Source organism: Lithobates pipiens, unplaced genomic scaffold (genome assembly GCF_037356315.1).
Source record: "Lithobates pipiens isolate NorthernLeopardFrog02 unplaced genomic scaffold, aLitPip1_a1.2 Scaffold_18, whole genome shotgun sequence".
NCBI classification, from domain to species: Eukaryota; Metazoa; Chordata; class Amphibia; order Anura; family Ranidae; genus Lithobates; species Lithobates pipiens.
This window is the reverse complement of record NW_027507758.1, coordinates 604413784-604436793: the sequence shown is the minus strand read 5'-3', so window position 1 is coordinate 604436793 and position 23010 is coordinate 604413784. Positions and strand designations below refer to the sequence as shown.

The window sequence follows — 23010 nt, the reverse complement described above, 5'->3', positions numbered from 1 at the left end:
TCATGGAGGTTCAGTAGTGGTCTGAATGCAAATACAGCCATCCAAGACTGCTCACTCCTCCAGGATAACATTGGTCCATCAAGTCATATTAATATTTTCCTAGCTTCTCCTGTAACAAGGGTGCTCAACCTGTGGCCCTCCCATCATGCATCTGCCTTTGGAAGTCATGCTTTTAGCTGTCGGTGGCTTGCAATGCCTCATGGGACTTGTAGTTCTGCAACAGCTGGAGGGCCACAGGTTCAGCACCTATGTCCTAAAAGGAAGCCCACTGCTTGTGTCAAAGCTGAGCCCTACTTTTGTCTTGGGACCATATCTGCCCATGTGTTGGTGATGATGGAATGTCTATGTTAAAGTGGACCTGTCAACAATCTTAGGTTGTTAAAGAATAGAGTTAAAGTGGAACTTCACCCAAAAGTGAAAGTTCTGCTTGTCTGCCTCCTCTCCCCCTCCTGAGAATGTTTAGGCACTGTTTTGGGGGGGAGGGGCATCTGGTTTTAACAGATACTCACTTCCGGTTAGATCCCCACGTCAATCCAAGAGGAAGTTGCGCCCCCTCCTTCTGGGGCACGTCACAGGTCCCAGAAAGCTGCGGGACCGTTCATGAAGTGTAGTGCAGCTTGAACATGCGCAGTGGGACTCTAGCTGTGAAGCTGGCTTCCCAAAATAAACATGGCGGCACCTGGACAAGGAGACGGCAGAAGAGCGAGCTCAGGTAAAGACCGCGTGGGATCCGTGGACAGGTAAGGGTCCTATCCTTAAAAGTCAGCAGCTGCAGTATATGTAGCTGCTGACTTCATTTTTGGCTTCTAGGGTGAAGGACCACTTTGATCCTACCCCAATATGTGTGGCAGCATGCTAGGGATAGATCAGTAAAGTCCTTCCTTTCTGAATCGCCTGACACTGCTCAGCTGGTGGCTGTAAAACCCAGCTGTCATAGACCGTTCCAGTCAATGCTGATTGAAAATAAATCAGCATGGTCCCCGATCATGTCTTAAGACATAGCGATCACATATGAGGCCGGAGGCCACATTGACAAAAATGGCCTTCAGCTTATAAATGCCACTTAAGCCTGAAGGTGGCAATGGTCACCTAAGTTTAGAGTAGGATGGGTTTGTCTGCCTAAAGGATGGAGTTTTTCAGCCCCTTCCTACCCCCTATTGATGTATATTAATGTGGTATCATGCCGGGGATATAAATATCAATAAAGGTCCTCCTGTCTGAGCCACCCAACACTTTGTTCGGCTGATGGCTCTGAATCCCAGCTGTCAAAGACTGTAGCTGTAACTGGTACTGTGACTGAAGGTGGGGGCATTGTTCATCTTACTTCCAAGTTTAGAGTAGGATTTGTTCCCCACCTAAAGGATGGAGTTATTCAACCCCTTCCTACCCCCAATATTTGTATATTAATGTGGTATCATGCTGGGGATATACAGTATACGAATAAAGTCCTTCCTTTCTGAACCACTGGACACCTTCGCACAGCTAGTGGCTCTGAATCCCAGCTGTCAGAGACTGTTCCAGTCACTGCTGATTGAAAATAAATCGGCGTGGTCCCCAATCCCCGATCATGGTCCCCTATCATGTCTAAGACATAGCGTTCATATTGAGTTCATATTGACAAAATAAGCCTTCAGCAGCCTGAAGGTGGCAGTGTTCATCTTAGTCCCAAGTTTAGAGTAGGATGAGTTGTCTGCCTAAAAGATGGAGTTATCCAAACCCCTTCTACCCTCTATATATGTATAGTAATGTAGTATGCTGTGAATATATCCATAAAGTCCTTTGTTCTGAACAGCCTGACACTTTGCGTGGTTGATGGCTCTAAATCCCACAGTCATTGTTGATGATTAACCACTTCAATACAGGGCACTTTCGCCCCCTTCCTTCCCAGCCCAATTTTCAGCTTTCAGCGCTCTAGCGCTTTCAGTGACAATTGCGCAGTCATGCTACACTGTACCCAAATGAAATTTTTATCATTTTGTTCGCACAAATAGAGCTTTATTTTGGTGTTATTTATTCACGACTCCGTTTTTTATTTTTTGCGATATAAGCGCAAAAATGCGGAAATTTGGAAAAAAAAACTATATTTTCTTTTTTCTATTTTAAAAGAAATCCAATAAAATCAAATTTTGTCATAAATTTAAGCCAAAATGTATTCTGCTACATGTTTTTGGTAAAAAAAACTTCCGTTAAGTGTATAATAATTGGTTTGTGTGATCACGGACATATGTACGCAAATGATCATGTACATATGTGTGCAGATAATCATTGGGACATGTGATTTTAGTGGGACATATGTGGGGGACATGTTTTTATTATTAGGGACATGTGTTTTTATTATTTGGGGACATGTATGTTTTGGGGACATGTGTGGGGACATTGTGTTTATACTGTGTGGTGTGTTTACTGTGTGGTGATTTGTGTGTACACTAGACTGGTGATCAGTGAGTAAAAAGCTGTAAAAAACAGCTCATACTCACTGATCATCAGCCGGCTGCAGCGATCTGCTCTCCTCTCCTCAGCGATGACTTCTGTGTGAGGAGAGGAGGAGCCGATTGCCTAGCAACCGGCTGTTTGTTTACATCACATGACGGCCGTGATTGGACACGGCCGTCATGTGATCAGGAGGGCCAATCACAGAGCCCTCCTGCCGATCTGAGATGCGCCGTATTCCGGTTGACACGGGCGCATCGGGATCGCGCCGCTGCGTGGGCCCGCTCCTTCTGATGGACGTTCCTGAACGTCCTATTGGGAGTAGACGGCTCCCACCCGGCCGCATATGTGCATTGACCGGGTGGGAAGTGGTTAAAAATAAATCTGCGTGCTCCCCGATCATATCTGCTATTGCATAGCGATCACATGCGAGACCAAATAAGCCTTCAAGTGGTTCTAAATTTAAAACATTTTTTGTACCTTAATTCATTCCCTGCATTAAGGTAAAAAAATGTTTTGCTACTTGCTGTACCCCTCAACCTCCAGACACTTGAGTCCTGTATCGATCCAGCGCTGTGCCCATCTGCAGTTCTTCTCCCCCGTGTTTTATCTTCTCTCCCCCGTGTTTTATCTTCTCTCCCCCGTGTTTTATCTTCTCTCCCCCGTGTTTTATCTTCTCTCCCCCGTGTTTTATCTTCTTACAGGTTGTTCTGCAGCAGCCATTGGCTCCTGCTACTGTCAATCTAATCCTGTAAGCAGGGGGTGGGGTCTACCTGCCCTGTGTGCATCTATGGACACACACATCCCAGCTTAGGAGCGAGCCTGCACATCTGCACCCTTAGCAAGCGGAGGGCTTTATGGACCTTGCTTTGCGCAATGGTACGCAGTCATGTTGGAACATAAAGGGGCCATTTCTAAACTGTTCCCATAAAGTTGGTAGCATGAAATGGTCAAAAATGCCTTGGTATGCTGCTCCCCCTCCACTAAATGCTTTGGACCAGTGCACAAAGCAAGGTCCATAAAGACATGGGTGAGCGAATTTGGGGTGGAGGAACTTGACTGGCCTGCACAGAGTCCTGACCTCAAACTGATCGAACACCTTTGGAATGATTTAGAGTGGAGACTGTGAGCCAGGCCTTCTTGTCCAACATCAGTGCCTGACCTCACTGATGCTCTTCTGGAAGAATGGTCACGCATCCCCATAGACACACTCCTGAACCTTGTGGACGGCCTTCCCAGTAGAGTTGAAGCTGTTATAGCTTCAAAGGGTTGGCCAACTCAATATTGAACTCTACGGACGAAGACTGGGATGCCATTAAAGTTAAAGTTCATGTGCGTGTAAAGGCAGGTGTCCCAATACTTTTGTTAATATAGTGTGTGTGTGTGTGTGTATGTATATGTGTATATACATATATATATTATGTATACCGTATATATGTATATCTATCTAGATATATCATGCAAATTGGGTATATAAGTTACCCAATGCGTGCCTTTGCAATTTTTGCTTATGCATATAGGCATCTATATATGACTCTTAAAGCGGGAGTCCGCCGGGACTCCGCGTTTTTTTTTTTTTTTAAAAGCCAGCAGCTACAAATACTGCAGCTGCTGACTTTTAAAATAGTGACACTTACCTGTCCAGCGCGCCCGCGATGTCGGCACCCGAAGCCGATCTGTAGATCGTCACTTGGGTGCTGCCGCCGCCATCTTGGGTATGGGAATCAGGAAATGGAGCCTTTCGGCTTCATTTCCCGGTTCCCTACTGCGCATGCGCGGGTCGCGCTGCGCAATAAGGACGCTCCCCGCTGCCTCTGGGATCTGTGTGTTTCCCAGCAGGCAGCGGGGCACTTGCGGAAGGGGGCGGGCACTTGCGGAAAGGGGCGTAATCTACGCCCCTTTCCGCAGAGAGCTATCCCGGAAGTGGGTGCAGTTACCTGGATTATCCAGGTAACTGCACCCCCCTCCCCCCTAAAAGGTGCCAATTGTGGCGCCAGAGGGGGGATGGATTCCGATGCGCGGAAGGTCCATTTTAGGGTGGACCTCCGCTTTAATGACTTCAGATCCATTGGGGATTTCAGGAAGGCTTTATAAATATTGTAATGCTTTTACACATATAAGTAGTTTAATTGTGCCGCCATGTTCCATCTCTTCCCTGCAGGATCACACGCTTGTTGGGTCTGCCGACTCGCAGGACATCCAGCTGTGTGGGATGGGGATTCTTCCCGAACATTGCATCATAGACATCACCCCAGAAGGCCAGGTCATCCTGACCACAATGAAGAACACCAGGTAATCCTTCCTATTGCCCAGGACTTGGCTTTTCTTAATTTTTTTTTTTTTCCTTTAAACTGTTACAAGGTTAAGTCTCCCAAAACTACAAGTTTTCATCTTAATCACACAGTACAGGACACGAGGATTCTCATTATGGGTTATAAGGTGATAGGACAACATTATCTATGCGGTCATGAAGGAACTGGACCACCTGTGCCCAGTATCCCTGTATAGTCGGGCATGCCCAGAGTAAATGATAGAAGGAGGCATCCGGGGAAGTACAGCGAGGGCAGCGGGGATCGTGCTCAGGTCGGTATTTGGCGATACGATGAGGTGTGAGATAAGATCTGTGCAGGATATAGAGGTGAGTGAGGCGATCCGAAAGTTTAGGTGACACATTTTTGTGGTTCGCTAGAGCTTCGTCCCAATCGTCATCCGACACCGCGCCCAAGTCACCCTCCCACCGAGAACGTACCTAATAAGCCACGGTCAAGGCAGTGGGGGTCAGAAGGTGGGCATACAGCTGTGAAATTATCTGCTTATGCTCGTTACCCAGCACTAGGTCAACCAATGCTGGGGTACCGATTCTTGGGATGCGATTAGCAAACTGGGTATTGAGCGCATGTCGGAGTTGAAGATAACGGAATAGCATATGATTAGGTAGGGCAAAGTCATCCTTGAGGACCTGAAAGGATTTAACCATCCCACTGGAGACCACCTGCGAGAGATAGATAACACCCTTGTTTGCCCACAACCTGGGATCCGGGATGAGGGCAAGTTCCGGCATATCGGAGTTGTTCCAGAGGGGCGTATGAGAATGGGGGGAGGGGGCCTGTCCTAGACGCGTTGCGAGTCGCCAAAGTTTACAGTGATGAAAAAGCATGAGGATATACAATTTATTTTCACATCAGTCCCTGAGCTTACAATTCATGGTCCTTAACTAGGGATGCACCGAATGGGTTTTTTGGTGCCGATACCGAAAATGAAAAATACACTAGGCCGATACCGAAAATGACTGTTTTTGAAAAATATTTTTATACAGGAGATGGTCAGAGACTGGGGACATGGTACAGGAGGTGGTCAGAGACTGGGGACATGGTACAGGAGGTGGTCAGAGACTGGGGACATGGTACAGGAGGTGGTCAGAGACTGGGGACATGGTACAGGAGGTGGTCAGAGACTGGGGACATGGTACAGGAGGTGGTCAGAGACTGGGGACATGGTACAGGAGGTGGTCAGAGACTGGGGACATGGTACAGGAGGTGGTCAGAGACTGGGGACATGGTACAGGAGGTGGTCAGAGACTGGGGACATGGTACAGGAGGTGGTCAGAGACTGGGGACATGGTACAGGAGGTGGTCAGAGACTGGGGACATGGTACAGGAGGTGGTCAGAGACTGGGGACATGGTACAGGAGGTGGTCAGAGACTGGGGACATGGTACAGGAGGTGGTCAGAGACTGGGGACATGGTACAGGAGGTGGTCAGAGACTGGGGACATGGTACAGGAGGTGGTCAGAGGCTGGGGACATGGTACAGGAGGTGGTCAGAGACTGGGGACATGGTACAGGAGGTGGTCAGAGACTGGGGACATGGTACAGGAGGTGGTCAGAGACTGGGGACATGGTACAGGAGATGGTCAGAGACTGGGGACATGGTACAGGAGGTGGTCAGAGACTGGGGACATGGTACAGGAGGTGGTCAGAGACTGGGGACATGGTACAGGAGGTGGTCAGAGACTGCAGACATGGTACAGGAGGTGGTCAGAGACTGGAGTGATGCAGCCAGTGATGCAGCCAGCTATGCCCCTGTGCAGCGAAGAGAGCTGTCTGGTTGAATAGAGCGCCGGGAACATCACAGCTTTAATTTCAATAGCTGTGTGTTCCCCGTCGCATGCCGTCACACACAGCCCCTCCCCCTTGTCCAGGCACTTTGATAGACAGATCACCCGTCCAATCTGGACAGGTGATCTGTCTATCAAAGTTCCCCGGACAAGGGGGAGGGGCTGTGTGTGACAGCGCGCGATGGGGAACACACAGCTATTGAAATTAAAGCTGTGATGTTCCCGGCGCTCTATTCAACCAGACGGCGGCGGCTCTCCTGCGCTATACACCCCCCATCATGGGCGGCACCAGGGGTGGGGGCGGAGTTCCGCCCCCAGGCCCCGCCCCATTTTCGGCTCAATTATCGGCCATTTTTTCCTTTTGGCAAATTGCCGAAAAGGGCAGTTTCGGCGGCTAAAATTTCGGTGCATCCCTATCCTTAACTTATTTTGCACAGGTGATTTGATCAGTTTCACTGTCTTAGTAATTACCCCAGCTGTTTCATCTGAGGGAAATCCTGAAAACATGACCTGTTGGTGCACCTTGAGGACTGGAATTGAGAAACACTGGTTTAGGTGGACGGCCATGTCTTGGTAGGTTTGCAGTTGTGCCATACTCTTTCCATTTTCGGATGATGGATTGAACAGAGCTCTGTGAGATGTTCAAAGCTTGGGGTATTTTTCTTATAACCTAAACCTGCTTTGAACTTCTCCACAACTTTATCCCTGACCTGTCTGGTGTGTTCCTTGGCCTTCATGATGCTGTTTGTTCACTAAGGTTCTCTAACAAACCTCTGAGGACTTCACAGAACAGTTGTTTTTATACTGAGATTAAATTAAACACAGGTGGACTTTATTTACTAATTAAGTGATTTCTGAAGGCAATTGGTTCCACTAGATTTTAATTAGGGGTATCAGAGTAAAGGGGGCTGAATACAAATGTACGCCACACTTTTCACATATTTATAAAAACAAAAAATTTAAAACCATTTATCGTTTTCCTTCCACTTCACAATTATGTGCCACTTTGTGTTGGTCTATCACATAAAATCTCCATAAAATGGGAAACTTTTCACGCTATATAAATCCTGTATTATAATAATAATTTATTATTATTCAGGATTTATCAGAGATAATTTATAATAATCATGATGAATATAGCCTATTGAATCAATGAGCATATTTATTAAGGAATTATAATAATTAAATATTATGATAATAAAAATAACATTCAGGATTCATATAGCCTATTGATTCAATGAGCCTATTCAGAAATAATAATAATTTAAAAACTCAATAAACAATTTAAAAAATATTATTATTCAATTTTTTATTTTTTTTATTTATTTTTTAGCACCAACAGTTTGCACGGAGCTTTACAAAATAAAAGGATACAGTACAGGGGTATCAGAGTAAAGGGGGGCGGAATAAAAATGCACGCCACACTTTTCACATATTTATTTGCAAAAAATGTTGACAACCATTTATCATTTTACTTCCACCTCACAATTATGTGCCACTTTTGTTGGTCTATCACAGTGATGGAGAACCTTGGCCCCCCCAGATGTTTAGGAACTTCATTTCCCATGATACTCATGCCCTCTGCAGTGTAGTTGAGCATCATGGGAAATGTAGTTCCAAAACATCTGGGGTGCCAAGGTTCTCTATCACATAAAATCCCAATAAAATACATTTATGTTTTTGCTTGTAACATGACAAAATGTGGGAAATGTCACGGGACACTGTACAGTACACATACTGGGGGCCAATTTAGACGGGAGACAATTTACCTACCAGCATGTTTTTGGGGGGTGTGAGGAACCCCGCACAGGGAGAACATGCAAGCTCCAGGCAGGTGGTGCTGTGGTTGGGATTCGAACCAACGACTCTATTGCTGCTAGGCGAAAGTGCTAACCTCTTATTTTCCAATCCGAAGTTAGATGATTAACCTTTCACCGGTACGGCGCTCTACATTATCAGGGGCTTTATCTGAGTAACCTGGATTTTCCACATACTTCGGTCACAGAATTGTTGAACTTGAAGTTCTGTTCGTTTCACTCCCACCTGCTGCCATTTTGCTGTTTCAGCAGTAGGTGGCGCTGTGTTACCTCTCTTCGTTGTTATTCTTAGCACTAGAGGGCTGTAAGGGAAAACTGGACCTAGGTGATTTTAGGAGACACTTGAGGACCCTCATAAGCTGCTGACTGCTGTCATTAGATGTGCCATGCTGCTACTAACAGGTGGAATGGTTTCCCTGCACCAGGAAGTAAGCCTGCACCGTGTCCGTAAATTGGATTCCAGTGCTAAATCGATGCAGTCTCTTCATTTAGATGACTGCAGAAGCTGAGATGAGGCTTGCTCAGTGTATTCAAGCCTGTGATCTTCATTCTGCTGGAGCCGCAGGAGGTTTTGGAGCTTGTTTGGAGACTTTTCCACTTATGTGCTCTCCTTGGCTTTGCTCTCGGGGAGGTCATTAGTGCTGGAGCGACGCTCCCTGCACCGTACACGGGGCGCTCATTACATATTGTGATCCCCGTCCATACATTCTCTACATGCCTGACAATCATTCGATCGGAGGTGTGCGGAGCTTCAACAAGCCCGTTCCTGTCCTCTCACCTGATCCTCCTAATATTACAGCTTCTGCCTGATCACAGGGTGCAAGGCTTTGATCTATCCAAACACGCCGCAACACTATCACCATTGTTCTTTAAAGGGATTGTCTACCGCTTTTCTACAGATTTTATAAAAAAAAAAAGAAAAATATATATAATATCTTTGAAGTCAGAGAAATATTACCAGCTCTTACCTCTGTACACCCTACATGGACCTGAGAAATGTTTTATCTGCCTGTTGATTCAGAAATATTCAATAATATAAATAATAATCTAGAATGTATCTAGCCTATTGAATCAATGAGCCTACTGATTTAGAGAAAATAATCCAATATTATAATAATAATAATATAAATAATAATCAGGATTTATATACCCTACTGTTTCAATGCGCCTGTTTCTTCCGAAAAAATAACAGTTCAATATTTTATAATAATAATCAGGATTTATATACCCTACTGTTTCAATGCGCCTGTTGATTTCAGGAACAATAATAATTCAATGTTTTATAATAATATAAATTAATAATCAGGATTTATATACCCTACTGTTTCAATGTGTGTGCCTGTTGATTCATAAAAAAATAATAATTCAATATTTTATAAGAATAATCAGGATTTATATACCCTACTGTTTCAATGCGCCTGATTCAGAAACAATAATAATTCAATATTTTATAATAATAATATAAATTAATAATCAGGATTTGTATACCCTACTGTTTCAATGTGCCTGTTTATTCAGAGAAAAAAATAATTCAACATTATAATAATAATATAAATTAATAATCAGGATTTGTATACCCTACTGTTTCAATGTGCCTGTTTATTCAGAGAAAAAAATTCAACATTATAATAATAATATAAATTAATAATCAGGATTTATATACTACTCCTACTGTTGATTCAGAAAAAATAATAATTCAATATTTTATAATAATAATCAGGATTTATTGACCCTACTTTTTCAATGCACCCGTTTCATAGTTAGTAAGGTTGAATAAAGACCATCCAGTTCAACCTGTGAGTGTAATCACCGCCTGTTGATTCAGAAAAAATAATTCAATATTTTATAATAATAATATAAATAATAATCAGGATTTATATACCCTACTGTTTCAATGCGCCTGTTGATTCAGAAAAAATTATAATTCAATATTTTATAATAAATAATAATCAGGATTTATATACCCTACTGTTTCAATGTGCCTGTTGATTCAGAAAAAATTATAATTCAATATTTTATAATATGAAGGAATAATCAGGATTTATAAACCCTACTGTTTCAATGTGCCTGTTGATTCAGAAAAAATTATAATTCAATATTTTATAATATAATATAAATAATAATCAGGATTTATATGCCCTACTGTTTCAATGCGCCTGATTCAGAAACAATAATAATTCAATATTTTGTAATAATAATATAAATAATAATCTGTTTTTTTTATACCCTACTGTTTCAATGTGCCTGTTGGTTCAGAAAAAATAATTCAATATTTTATAATATAAATAATAATCAGAATGTATATAGCCTATTGAATCAATGAGCCTACTAATTTAGAAATAATAATTCAATTTTATAATAATAATATAAATAATAATCCAGATTTATATACCCTACTGTGTAATGAGCCTATTGATTCAGAAAAACGAATACAAATAATAATTCTACTAATAACATACCATTTTTTTACCACCACCCCCTCCCTTTAGAATGTAAGCTCTACGAGCCTGGCCCTCCTGTACCTTCTGTTTTGAACTGTATTGTAATTGTGCTGTCCCCCCTCTACATTGTAAATCGCTGTGCAAACTTTTCACGCTATATAAATCCTGTATTATAATTAGAATTTATTATTATTCAGGATTTATCAGAAATATATGTATATAGCCTATTGAATCAATGAGTATATTTATTAAGAAATAATAAGAATAATTCAGTATTATGATGATAATACTACAAATAACATTCAGGATTCATATAGCCTATTGATTCAATGAGCCTATTCAGAAATAATAATAATCTAAAAACTCAAACTATTTAAAAAATATTATTATTATTCAAGTTTTTTTTTAGCACCAGCAGTTGTTTGCACAGAGCTTTACAAAATAAAAGGATACAGTACAGGGGTATCAGAGTAAAGGGGGGCTGAATACAAATGCACGCCACACTTTTTACATATTTATTTGTAATAAATGTTGAAAATCCCAATAAAATACATTTAATTTTTGGTTGTAACATGACAAAATGTGGGAAATGTCAAGGGGCACTGCACAGTACACATATGGGGGCCAATTTAGACAGGAGACAATTTACCTACCAGCATGTTTTTGGGGGGCGTGAGGGAGAACATGCAAACTCCAGGCAGGTGGTGCGTGGTTGGGATTCGAACCAGAGCTTTACAAAATAAAAGGATTACAGTACAAGTCAATTGCAAGTCATGTAAATATTACCCAGTTCATATCTCACCCCTGTACACCCCACATGGACCAGACATTTTATTTATCATTCTTTTATCAGCCTATTCTAATTATTATAATAACAATGATTATTATTATTCATACTTGATCTAGCCTATTGATTCAGAAATGTATTATTATTCAGGATTTATATAGCATCAACACGGAGTGCTACAAAATAAAGAGGGACTGTACAGTGGTTTTTATTTAAAAAAAATATATATATATAATGTATGTATATGTATATATATGTGTATATGTATATATATGTGTGTGTATATATATATATATATATATATATATATATATGTGTATAATATTTTTTTTTTTTTTTTGAAGTCCTGGAAATATTACTAGTTCAGCACTCACCCCTGTACACCCCATGTGGGCCAGAGATTTTTTTTTAAAAAAAACATCTTTCTATTATTAGCCTATTGATTCAGAAATAATATTAACAACAATAATCATCTAACAAGCAAGGCCTTTTGATTCCTCCTGTATTGAATTGTATTGTAACTGTATTGTCAGCCCTCATGTTGTAAAGCGCTGCACAAACTGTTGGCTCTATATAAATCCTGTATCATCATATTAATAATTTATTATTTATTATTCAGGATTTTTATAGCACCAATAGATTGCATAGCGCTTTACAAAATAAAGGGAGACAGTACAGTAAAAATATGTTTTTGAAGTACTGGAAATATTTCCCAGTTTAGCTCTCACCCCTGTATACCCCACATGGACCTGAGAAATGTTATCTTTTATCTGCCTTTTAATTTAGAAATATTTAATAATATAAATAATGAGAATTTATATAGCCTATTGATTCAATGAGCCTATAATTAAATATTATCACAATAATATAAAGAGCGTATAATATATATAGCGTATTGATTCAATGAGTCTATTGATTCAGAAATAATAATTATTAAATATTATAATAATAATATAAATAATGAGGATTTATATAGCGTATTGATTCAATGAGTCTATTGATTCAGAAATAATAATTAAATATTATAATAATAATATAAATAATGAGGATTTATATAGCGTATTGATTCAATGAGTCTATTGATTCAGAAATAATAATAATTAAATATTATAATAATAATATAAATAATGAAGATTTATATAGCCTGGTGATTTTAATGAGCCTATTCAGAAATAATAATAATAAATTATTTAAGTTTTCTGGGGCGTGTGCAGTACATAAAGGGGGAGATTTACTAAAACTGGTGCAGCTGTGCATGGTAACCAATCGGCTTGTAGGTTTTAGGCTCTGTAGGTAACCAGTGCGACTTTGATCTGACTTTACACGCTCTGAATCGGTAGTAGCGCAGCCACCTTTTCAAAGTCACTGCAACTTTAAGTCACACTAATATGTCATGCGACTTTGATGTTCAAAAAATGCACGACAGATCGTACAAGTGTGAATGGAGCCTTATTGTCAAAGTTAATTGAACAAGCTGAAATTGGAAGCTGATTTGATGTCTTAAATAAGCTGCATTGTATTGTTCTTGTATAACATTGATGTAGTTGGCGCTGTGTATTACGTTTTATTATTATTTGTGTATTACGTTTGGTGTGGTCTTGTAGCAAATCTCTGACACATAAAGAATATGGTAATATTGTTTTCTTTCTTGCTGCAGGACTCTGGTCAATGGGTCGGCCATCACTAACCCCACACCGCTCCAACACGGGGACCGCATACTGTGGGGGAACAATCACTTTTTCAGGTATCAGTTCAATCTTCTGTTTTTGATTGTTCGGTTCACTAACGTGGAAGTCTTGCTGAAAATGGCCTCTCTTATGATTCTGCATAGGGATGAGCTTCGAGTTCGAGTCGAACTCATGTTCGACTCGAACATTGCCTGTTCACTGAACGGCAAACAATTTGGGTTGTTCGCAGCAAATTCGAAAAGCCGCGGAACACCCTGTACAAGTCTATGGGAGAAATCTAAAGTGCTAATTTTAAAGGCTTATATGCAAGTTATTGTTATAAAAAGTGTTTGGGGACCTGGGTCCTGCCCCAGGGGACATGTATCAATGCAAAAAACAGTTTTAAAACAGTTTTTTCCAGGAGCAATGAAGTTAATAATGCTTAAAGTGAAACAAAAGTGTAATATTCCTTTACATTTCGTACCTGGGGGGTGTGGTATAGTATGCCTGTAAAGGGGCGCATGTTTTCCGTGCTTAGAACTATCACAAAGTGTCATTTCTGCAGGAAAAAAGTCATTTAAAATCACTCACGGCTATAATGAATTGTCGGCTCCCCGTAATACAGAGAACAGTCATTGATATAAAAAAAAAAGTGTGGGGTTCCCCCAAATTCAATTACCAGGCCCTTCAGGTCTGGTATGGATATAAAGGGGAACCCTTGCGTCAAATTAAAAAAAAAGACGTGGGGTTCCCCCCAAATATCCATACCAGACCCTTTATCCTGAAGTGGCTGGTATGGATATTAAGGGGAACTCCACGCCAAATAAAAAAAACGGCGTGGTGTTCCCCCCAAACATCCATACCAGACCCTTTATCCAAGCACGCAACCTGGCAGGCCACAGGAAAGGGGGGGCGAGAGAACCCCACCCCCCCACCCCCGAACCATACCAGGCCACAAGCCCTCAACATTGGGAGCATGCTTTGGGGTCACCCCAAAGCACCTTGTCCCCATGTTGATGAGGACAAAGGCTTCATCCCCACAACCCTGGCCGGTGGTTGTGGAGGTCTGTGGGCGGGGGGCTTATCAGAATCTGGAAGCCCCCTTTCACAAAGAGTGTAAAAAAAATGTTAAACACACGCTGTTGCAACAGTCCTTTATTAAATTTTTTTTAAAAACCGTCAGCCTGACACTTCTTAACTGAGGAGGGCGGGGGCACCTGTATGGGTGACCCCGCCCCCTCTGATGTAACGCAGGTTTCCGTTACATCAGAGGGGGGTGGGGTTACCCGCTCGTCACTGGGAAAGCCCGGGTTTACCCTTGCGTCAGAGGGGTGCGGGGTCAGGTGACGGATGGCCCTGCCCTCCTCAGATAAGTGTCAGGCTGCCGGGATTCTTTTTTTTTTTTAAGGTTATTTTTTTTACTTTTTCTTTTTCTTTTTCATTACTTTTTTTTTTTTTTCCCTTAATCTTTTCTTTCTTTCGTTATTTTTCCTTGCAGTCCTGAAGCTGTTAAAGCTTAAATTCTGTAGTTTGATTGAAAACGTAAAAAAAATAAAATCCTGATATAATAAATTTGTAAGTTAATAAAAAAGACAAACCTCCCCCCAGTTCCACTTACTCCTATACATTAGTCCTGGAGAGGGCTCTTTTGGTCATAGCAATGTTTTGGGGGGGGGGCGAGACTGGCTAATCCTTTCTCTGTTTAGGTCCATTTCTGGTCGTTTAGAGCCCTTTCACACGAGCCGCCTTGGGGATCAGCGGTAAAGCAGCTCTATTTTTAGTGCCGCATTACCGTCGTTTTAGCGGCGCTAATGGGCCGCTATCGGGGTGGTTTCAAACCCCTGCTAGATGCCGAAAAGGGGTTAAATCAGCCAACAAAACGCCACCGGTATCGCAGCGCTTCCCCATTGATTTCAATGGGGAGCAGCGGTGGAGGAGAGGGGAGTTTACCGCTCCAAAGAAGCTGCTAGCAGGACTTTTTTTGATGCCCTGCCAGCGCACCGCTGGTGAAAGCCCTCAGGCTTTCACACTGGAGTGCATGGAGCAGCTGTTTTAGGGCGTTTTGCAAGTGCTATTTTTAATGCTATAGCGCCTGCAAAACGCCCCAATGTGAAAGGGGTCTTATAGATTAAGAAAGGCTTTACATGGTGCAAATTTATTTTTCTGCAACCGCAGATTGTAACAGTGTTGACAGGGGAATCTCTCCTGCTTGAGCCTTTGTCTTAGCAGCCGATAGCGATAATCACAAGTAAAATCCCAGCAGGTTGGTTGTAACCAAGTTCACTGTCAGGGCAATAAGGATGTGGAACTCTCTTCCACACTGGGTGGTGGATACGGGGAATATGGATATTTTTAAGAGACTTAATGTGCATCTTAAAGAACACAACATACAGGGATATGGGAAATAAGTAGACACTGACACGCGTACACCTACACAGGTTGAACTATGGAACTTTGATTGATCAAATAACTTGGTACATTCAGCCTTCCCATACATGGTTAAAATCTTGGGTGGTTCCTGCTGAATTGTCAGAGATTTGAACCATCTATAGCTGGCCTAAAAAAAGGCTATCTCATGTAGAGAAGTCCTGACAGAGTAGATGCCAACAAAAGAAAGTGTGTGCTGGATAAATTCTAGTAATCCTAACTCATCCGACTGTTTGCCTTTTGCATATCTTGTCTTGCCCTTGTCTTGCCCTTGTCTTGCCCTTGTCTTGCCCTTGTCTTGCTCTTGTCCTCTCTTGTCGTATCCTTCTGTTGTGCATGGTGTCCTATTCATTTCTGATCCTCTCCTATCTATCCGTGAAGGATAAGCTTACCAAAGAAGAAGAAGTCCGAGAGGGACGAGGAGGAAAGGGACACCAGTATGAGGAACAGCAGCAGCTTCGAGCAGCTGGACGCAGATGGAGACAGTTCCAGCGAGGTGTCCAGCGAGGTCAACTTTAACTATGAGTACGCTCAGATGGAAGTCATGATGAAAGCGCTGGGAAATAATGGTAGGTCAAATGTTTATTGGCTGTGGAGTTGGCTTTCACAAACTATTATATAGAATTTTCTTGGTACCTGTAGCACAGACCTACACAGTAACACTTTCCACAATGCTTAGGACTACATCTGCCATGAAACCTATAGGAGCTTACACTCTAGCACACCTATCACAATCTTACAGACACACTCTAAGGCGCTTTGTTGAAAGACATTTAATGTGTTGGTCAACCTGAAAGACATACACTATATTGCCAAAAGTATTGGGACACCCCTCCAAATCATTGGATTCAGGTGTTCCAATTGCCTCCCTGGCTGCAGCTGTAGAAGATCAAGTGCCTAGGCATGCAGACTACTTCTACAAACGTTTGTGAAAGAATGGGTCGCTCTCAGTGTATTCAAGCGCGATACCGTGATAGGTTGGCACATGTGCAATAAGTCCATCTGTGAGATTTTCGTGCTACCAAATATTCCATGGTCAACTGTTAGTGGTATTATAACAAAGTGGAAGCAACTGGGAACAGCAACTCGGCCACAAAAAATGACAGAGCAGGGTCAGCGCATGCTGAAGCTCACAGAAGCTCATGAGCAGAAGTCCCCAACTGTCTGCATAGTCAATAGCTACAGACCTCCAAACTTTGTGAATGAATGAATGAAATACTTATATAGCGCACAATGCGAACTGAATCGCCTCTAGGCGCTGTGGCGAGCTTTGATCATCTGCTAAAAGAGGAAGGTCTTGAGTTTTTTCCTAAAAGCCAGGTGATTTTCTTCCAGGCAGATGTTTATTGGTAGAGCATTCCATAGCCGAGGCCCTTGGACAGCGAATCTCCGATCCCCCTTGGATTTATACCGGGCTTTGGGCACGAGGAGGAGGTTTTTGTTGGCTGATCGAAGACTGCGGTTTGGTGTGTAATGATTTATTTTCTCCATTAGGTATTGCGGAGCTTCTCTATGCACGCATTTGTGGGTGAGGCAAAGGGTCTTGAACGTGATCCGATTTTTTACGGTTAGCCAATGTAAGCTCCTCAGTGAAGGAGAAATGGATTCCCAGGGTTTTTTTCCTGTTATCAGCCTTGCCGCCGTGTTTTGGATCAGTTGTAATCGCGCAAGTTGATATTGTGGTAATCCTATGTAAAGCGAGTTTGCGTAGTCCAGTCGTGAATTAATGATTGTTCCAACTACCACTGCTTTGTCATTCTTTGGGATAAAAGGGATGAGTCTGCGAAGCATGCGCAGCAGATGGTGAGATCGACTGACTACTGCTCCTATTTGCGCATCCATTGACATTTGTGCGTCTAAAATAACCCCGAGACTCTTGGCTTTGGTCTTTGGGGAGATAGTCTGCCCAAAGACGGTTGGTGGAGACCAGGAGGTTTTGGTTGCGGGCTTATGATTTGGGTGTAAGATAAGAAGCTCTGTCTTTGATTGGTTCAGCTGGAGGGAGTTGGTGGTCATCCAGTCCTCTATTGATTTGAGGCAGTTTTCAAGTTGTTGTTGGTGATCTTTTTTTCCATTGATCCGGAAATAAAGTTGCGTGTCGTCAGCGTAAGAGTGGAAGCAGAGATCTGAGCATCTGATGATTTGAAGGAGTGGGCGAATGTAAATGTTGAAGAGAACGGGTGACAACGGAGAGCCTTGAGGGACTCCGCAGGTGACTGCCCGAGTTTCGGAGAGGAATTTTCCTAGTTTCACTGTCTGTGACCGATTTCCTAGGAAGGACGCGAACCAATGGAGATCTATGTCTTGGACTCCGGCTACTTCTGTGAGGCGGACGAGTAGAGTATTGTGATCTACTGTATCAAACGCTGCACTTAGGTCTAGCAGTACGAGGAGACACGGCTCTCCGTCATCTGCCGCTTCGAGGGCGTCATCCCAAATCTTGAGGAGAGCTGTTTCTGTTCCATGACCCGGGCGGAAGCCTGATTGCAGCGGGTCCAGGAGTTTGTGAGTATCCAGGTGAAGTTGTAGCTGATGTACTACAGCTTTCTCCATGATCTTAGAAATGGTGTTGAGGCTTGTAATTGGCCTACGGTTGTTTGGATCCTGAGGGTCCAGGTTTGGTTTCTTGAGTAGAGGTTTGACGATGCCTTGTTTGAGGATGCTGGGAACAATCCCTTCGTGGAATGATCGGTTTATGAGGTGGGTTATGGTTGGAGCCACGATGTCGGAGCATTCTTTCAGTAGTTTTGTGGGGATGATGTCAATAGGTGAGGTACTGTCACGCAGTTTATTAATGATGTTTTTTGCGGTGTCTACGGTAATTGGGGATAGTGAAAATTTTGGCGGTTGCGGTATGTTGGTGCGAACATCCTCTTTATGTATTTGCTGGCTGAGGTCGGATGTTTTCTTCTGACAAATTGTTTCCCTGATGGTTTTGACTTTATCGATGAAAAAATCTGACAGTTTGTCACAGTAATCCTGGGATTCGCTTTCTGGGGGTTCTAGGCACACCGGATTCATTGATTGATTAACCAGTTTAAACAGTTCCCGTGGTTGGTTTGCGGCCGTTGAGATTGTATATGAGAAGTGGTCCTTTTTGGCTTTGAAGATTGCTTTCCGATAATTCTCTGTCAGACCTTTGTAGTTAAATAGGTTTTCCTCGGTGGGATTTCTTCTCCATGTTCTTTCCGCTCTTCTGCGTTCTTGCTTTAGTACGGAGAGGGAGCTATTAAACCATCCAGCATTTTTCTTCCTGATGAGAGCCCTGCGTTTTGGTGCTACCGAGTCTGCTGATTGCAGTAATGCCTTGTTCAGGGAGTTGAGTGTTTCCTCCGTAGAGTGGTTTAAGGTTATTGTAGATATTTTTTTGGACAGAGTGGTTTTGAAGGCTTCGGAGTACAGTTTTTTATGCGATCTGGTCCAGTGCGTTGTTACAGGTTTCCGTTTTGCGTTGGTGATGTTGGTAGTGATTTTGAATTTGATGGCGTGGTGATCCGTCCATGGCAGAGTTATGTTGTCGCATATGTTGACGTCGATGTTCTGTTTGAAAATGAGGTCCAGGGTGTGTCCTGACCCATGCGTGGGAGTCTTTATCAGTTGCTGTAGACCCAGTTCTTCTAGTTGATTGATGCAGGCAGTCGCGATGGGGTCTTTAGGCTCATTTGCCCAAAGGTTGAAATCTCCGAGTGCCAGGAAATTTTTGAATTTTAGGGTGTGCATTGCAAAGGATTCCGTGAGGGGTGAAAGAAGATTGGACTTTGGTCCCGGTGGTCTGTAGCACAGTAGAATATGAGTGGTGTCATGGGGTGTTGGTTGAAAATGTAGCGTCAGGGTTTCCATAAAAGACACTGGGTTCTGAGATGATGGTTTAGTGAGATCCAGGTGACCTTTAAAGATCACTGCTAGGCCTCCTCCTTTTTTCCCTATCCGGTGTTCGGTTAGGATCCTGTAGTTTTCCGGCACCAATTCGGTGAGGATGGTGTTGCAGTCAGAGGTTAACCAGCTTTCGGTGATGAAGAGACAATCTACATTGTTCTCGATGATGAAGTCGTGTACTTCCAGTCTATGTTTGACTGCAGACCTGGCGTTAATCAAGGCGCAATCTAATTGTAGTGGTCGAGTAGATGTCTTCCTGTGGTTGGGAGCTGCTTGTCGTCCGGTTTTTAATAGTTGTTCTCTTTGAAGTATTTTTTGTATGGAAGATGGCAATGTGGTGTTGATGTTCCTTAGTCTGTGCAGAACTTCAGCTGAGTATTTGAAGTAGCACATGGTTTGTGGATGCTGTTGATGGTACTATGGGCCTAAGATGATGATCCTGATCAGGGTATTGATCCTGAGGTGGGGCTAGGTATCAGACTTGCCGTCGTGCTTGAGGCTATTAGCGCGCAAGTTGATCAGGGGATGCCTATATGGATGCGGAAGGAGTTGTTGTATTCGGTTGCTGGCTGTTCCAGCTGCCTTTACTTAAGGTGGAGGTCTCCGCTTAGAAAAGAAGTCTGGCTGTGATCTGGAAAAGTCGTCCTAGGATAGCGTAAAAAATGGAAAGGAGGCCGGAGGTAGGGGTATGCTAACCTATGGTTGTTCCAGAGGAAGGCAAAAAACCCCCTGACAGTAGCAGCCAAATGCACCAGTGGGGCAAAAATTCCTTCCTGATCCCCGTAGGCGGTCGGACAGAGTCCCTGGAACAATCACTGGGGGGGGGGGGGGGGGGGAGTGGAGGTGCGAGCTTACCTGGCTGCGGTTGTCCCCTTAAAACACTCTGATCCGGTGAATCTGGCTTGCTGTCAGCCTGACGTTTCTGGAAAGCTGTCTGGTTGCACCTTGCAGTGGGATCTTTAAAATGGAGGGGAGGATGGATGTAGGATAGAGGTTAGAGACTCCTGTCTTAACTCCTGTTTTCAACTCCTGGTTATTAACTCTCCACTTTAGTTCAAAAAAATCCACTTGTGTTCAGAAAATCCACATGCAAGCCACAATCAGGGAGCAAGCCCAACAACAGTGCGTAGAGAGCTTCATGGAATGGGTTTCCATGGCTGAGCAGCTGCATCCAAGCCTTGCTTCACCAAGTGCAATGCAAAGCGTCGGATGCAGAGGTGTAAAGCACGCCGCCACTGGAGTGACCAATCTGATGGATGTGCCCGGGTTTGGCAGTTGCCAGGAGAAAGGTACTTGCCTGACTGCATCGTGCCAAGTGTAAAGTTTGGTGGAGGGGGGAATATGGTGTGGGGTTGTTTTTCAGGGATTGGGCTTTGCACCCCAGTTTAAGTGAAGGGAGCTCTTAAGGTGTCAGCATACCAAGACGTTTTGAACAATTTCATTCTCCCAACTTTGTGGGAACAATTTGGGGATGGTCCCTACCTGTTCCAACATAATGTGCACCAGTGCAAAAAGCAAGGTCCATAAACACATGGATGAGCGAGTTTGGGGTGGAGGAACTTGACTGTCCTGCACAGAGTCCTGACCTCAACCCGATATGTAGTTCTTTGCCATGAGGTGCCATGTTGAACTTCCAGTGTCCAGTATGAGAGAGTGAGAGCGATAACACCAAGTTTAACACGCTTGCTCTCCATTCACACCTGAGGCCTTATAACACTAACGGGTCATATGATACCAGGCAGGGAAAATGGCTAATTGGCAAGATCTCTAACATCCAGCAACTCCATGATGTCATCACGGAGGAGTGGAAGAGGAATCCAATGGCAATCTGTGAAGCTCTGGTGAACTCCATGCCCAAGAGGGTTAAGGCAGTGCTGGAAAATGGTGGCCACACAAAATATTGACCCAATTTGAACATTTTCACTTAGGGGTGTGCTCACTTTTGTTGCCAGAGGTTAGACAGTAATGGCTGTGTGTTGAGTTATTTTGAGGGAACAGAAAATTGACACTGTTATACAAGTTGTACACTCACTACTTTACATTGTAGCAAAAGTGTAATTTCTTCAGTGTTGTCACATGAAAAGATAGAATAGACCCCAAAAGAGGAGGATTGGGGCCACGCTGTGCTAAACTGCACAGAGGAGGGAAGTATAACTTGTATGTTTTTTTGTTTTTTTTTAAACCTGAAACTTTACATGTCCTTTAATTCCCCCCGGATCGGTAGTGACATAATGAGGTTGCTCGGGTCCTCCTCGATCATAGGAAGAGTGACATATCACCGCTCCAGGAAAACAGACAGATAGTAAACCTTTCTCTCGGTTCGGAAGTCGTAGGTGCTGGCAATTGCTAATAGCAATAAACAAGAACTGATTCTGGACAGCCGCACTCTTTAAAAATTGCCTTGTTTTATTAAGAAAAAATGTTCTTAATAAAAGAATGCCATTTTTTAAGAGTGCGGCTGTCCAGAATCAGTTCCTCCTCGATCATAGAGGTTATCAGACACAATCTGGTCTCTCTTCAGCTCTATGGCCATCTGCACGAACTGTCAAATCATTTCCTGGGCTCGCCAGTAAGAATGGTAAGCCCGAGAAACTCTGGTGGGAGGGGAGGAAAGACCCCCCCCCCCCCTCTGCTTTTAAAAGTGCTCCAGCGCCTAATTAACCACTCGGAACGCTTTTTATGAGAGAGAGAGAATCACTGACTGAAAAAAAAAAAAAAATACCGCGGTTATGGCCAATAGCTTCAGCCGCAACGTGTGGATACAATGTATCCACGTGGAAATGTTGTGCCCTGCGTTCAGGAATGAAAATAAATGGTAACATATCGCCAGAGGGACATTCTGTGAATGAAAGAACACTAAATGTTTTCCCCTGGTGCAGTGTTGGCATGTAAAAAAAAAATAAAAAATAGTGAAAAAAAACGACAAAGTTAATGCAAAACGTAATAAATTCCAAATATATCACAAAACATAAATATTTAACACATTTGGCAAATATAGCATTTTTTATTTTATTTTTATTTTTATTTTATGTTTTTCGCGAATTAACTGCTTTTGAGATAAATGGTGCACGAGTTTTGTTAACTCAAATATTCATGCAGTGTTTATCTCTTAATGAATTGACCCTTTATTGACCACTAATCTGAGCTGTGATGTCATTCCTATAGACCCCATGCAGTCCATTCTGCAGAGCCTGGAGCAGCAGCACGAAGAAGAAAAGCGCACTGCACTGGAGCGCCAGAGGCTGATGTATGAACACGAGCTGGAGCAGCTCCGGAGGAGGCTGTCCCCGGAGAAGCAACATTATCGCAGCATGGACAGGTTCTCCTTTGGCTCCCCCAACGCCCAGCAACGCATCAAACAATGGACGGAAGAGAGGTGAGACGCTAACATTACAAAAAAGGGAAGAAAGGTTTACGAATGTGTATTTGCATCGTGATTTCCATGTATA

The 23010-nt window shown here is 43.0% G+C and overlaps 1 protein-coding gene across 1 annotated transcript in view; it reads left to right on the top strand.

Moving 5' to 3' along the window:
• The window catches only part of KIF13B (kinesin family member 13B), a gene marked incomplete in the record, with an annotated part of 350254 nt that overhangs the window by 179094 nt on the left and 148150 nt on the right, over nt 1–23010 (top strand). Inside the window, 4 exon segments of the mRNA XM_077489267.1 lie at nt 4592–4722; nt 13249–13335; nt 16067–16254; nt 22727–22937. Of these exon segments, the coding sequence (XP_077345393.1) occupies nt 4592–4722; nt 13249–13335; nt 16067–16254; nt 22727–22937 (617 nt within the window).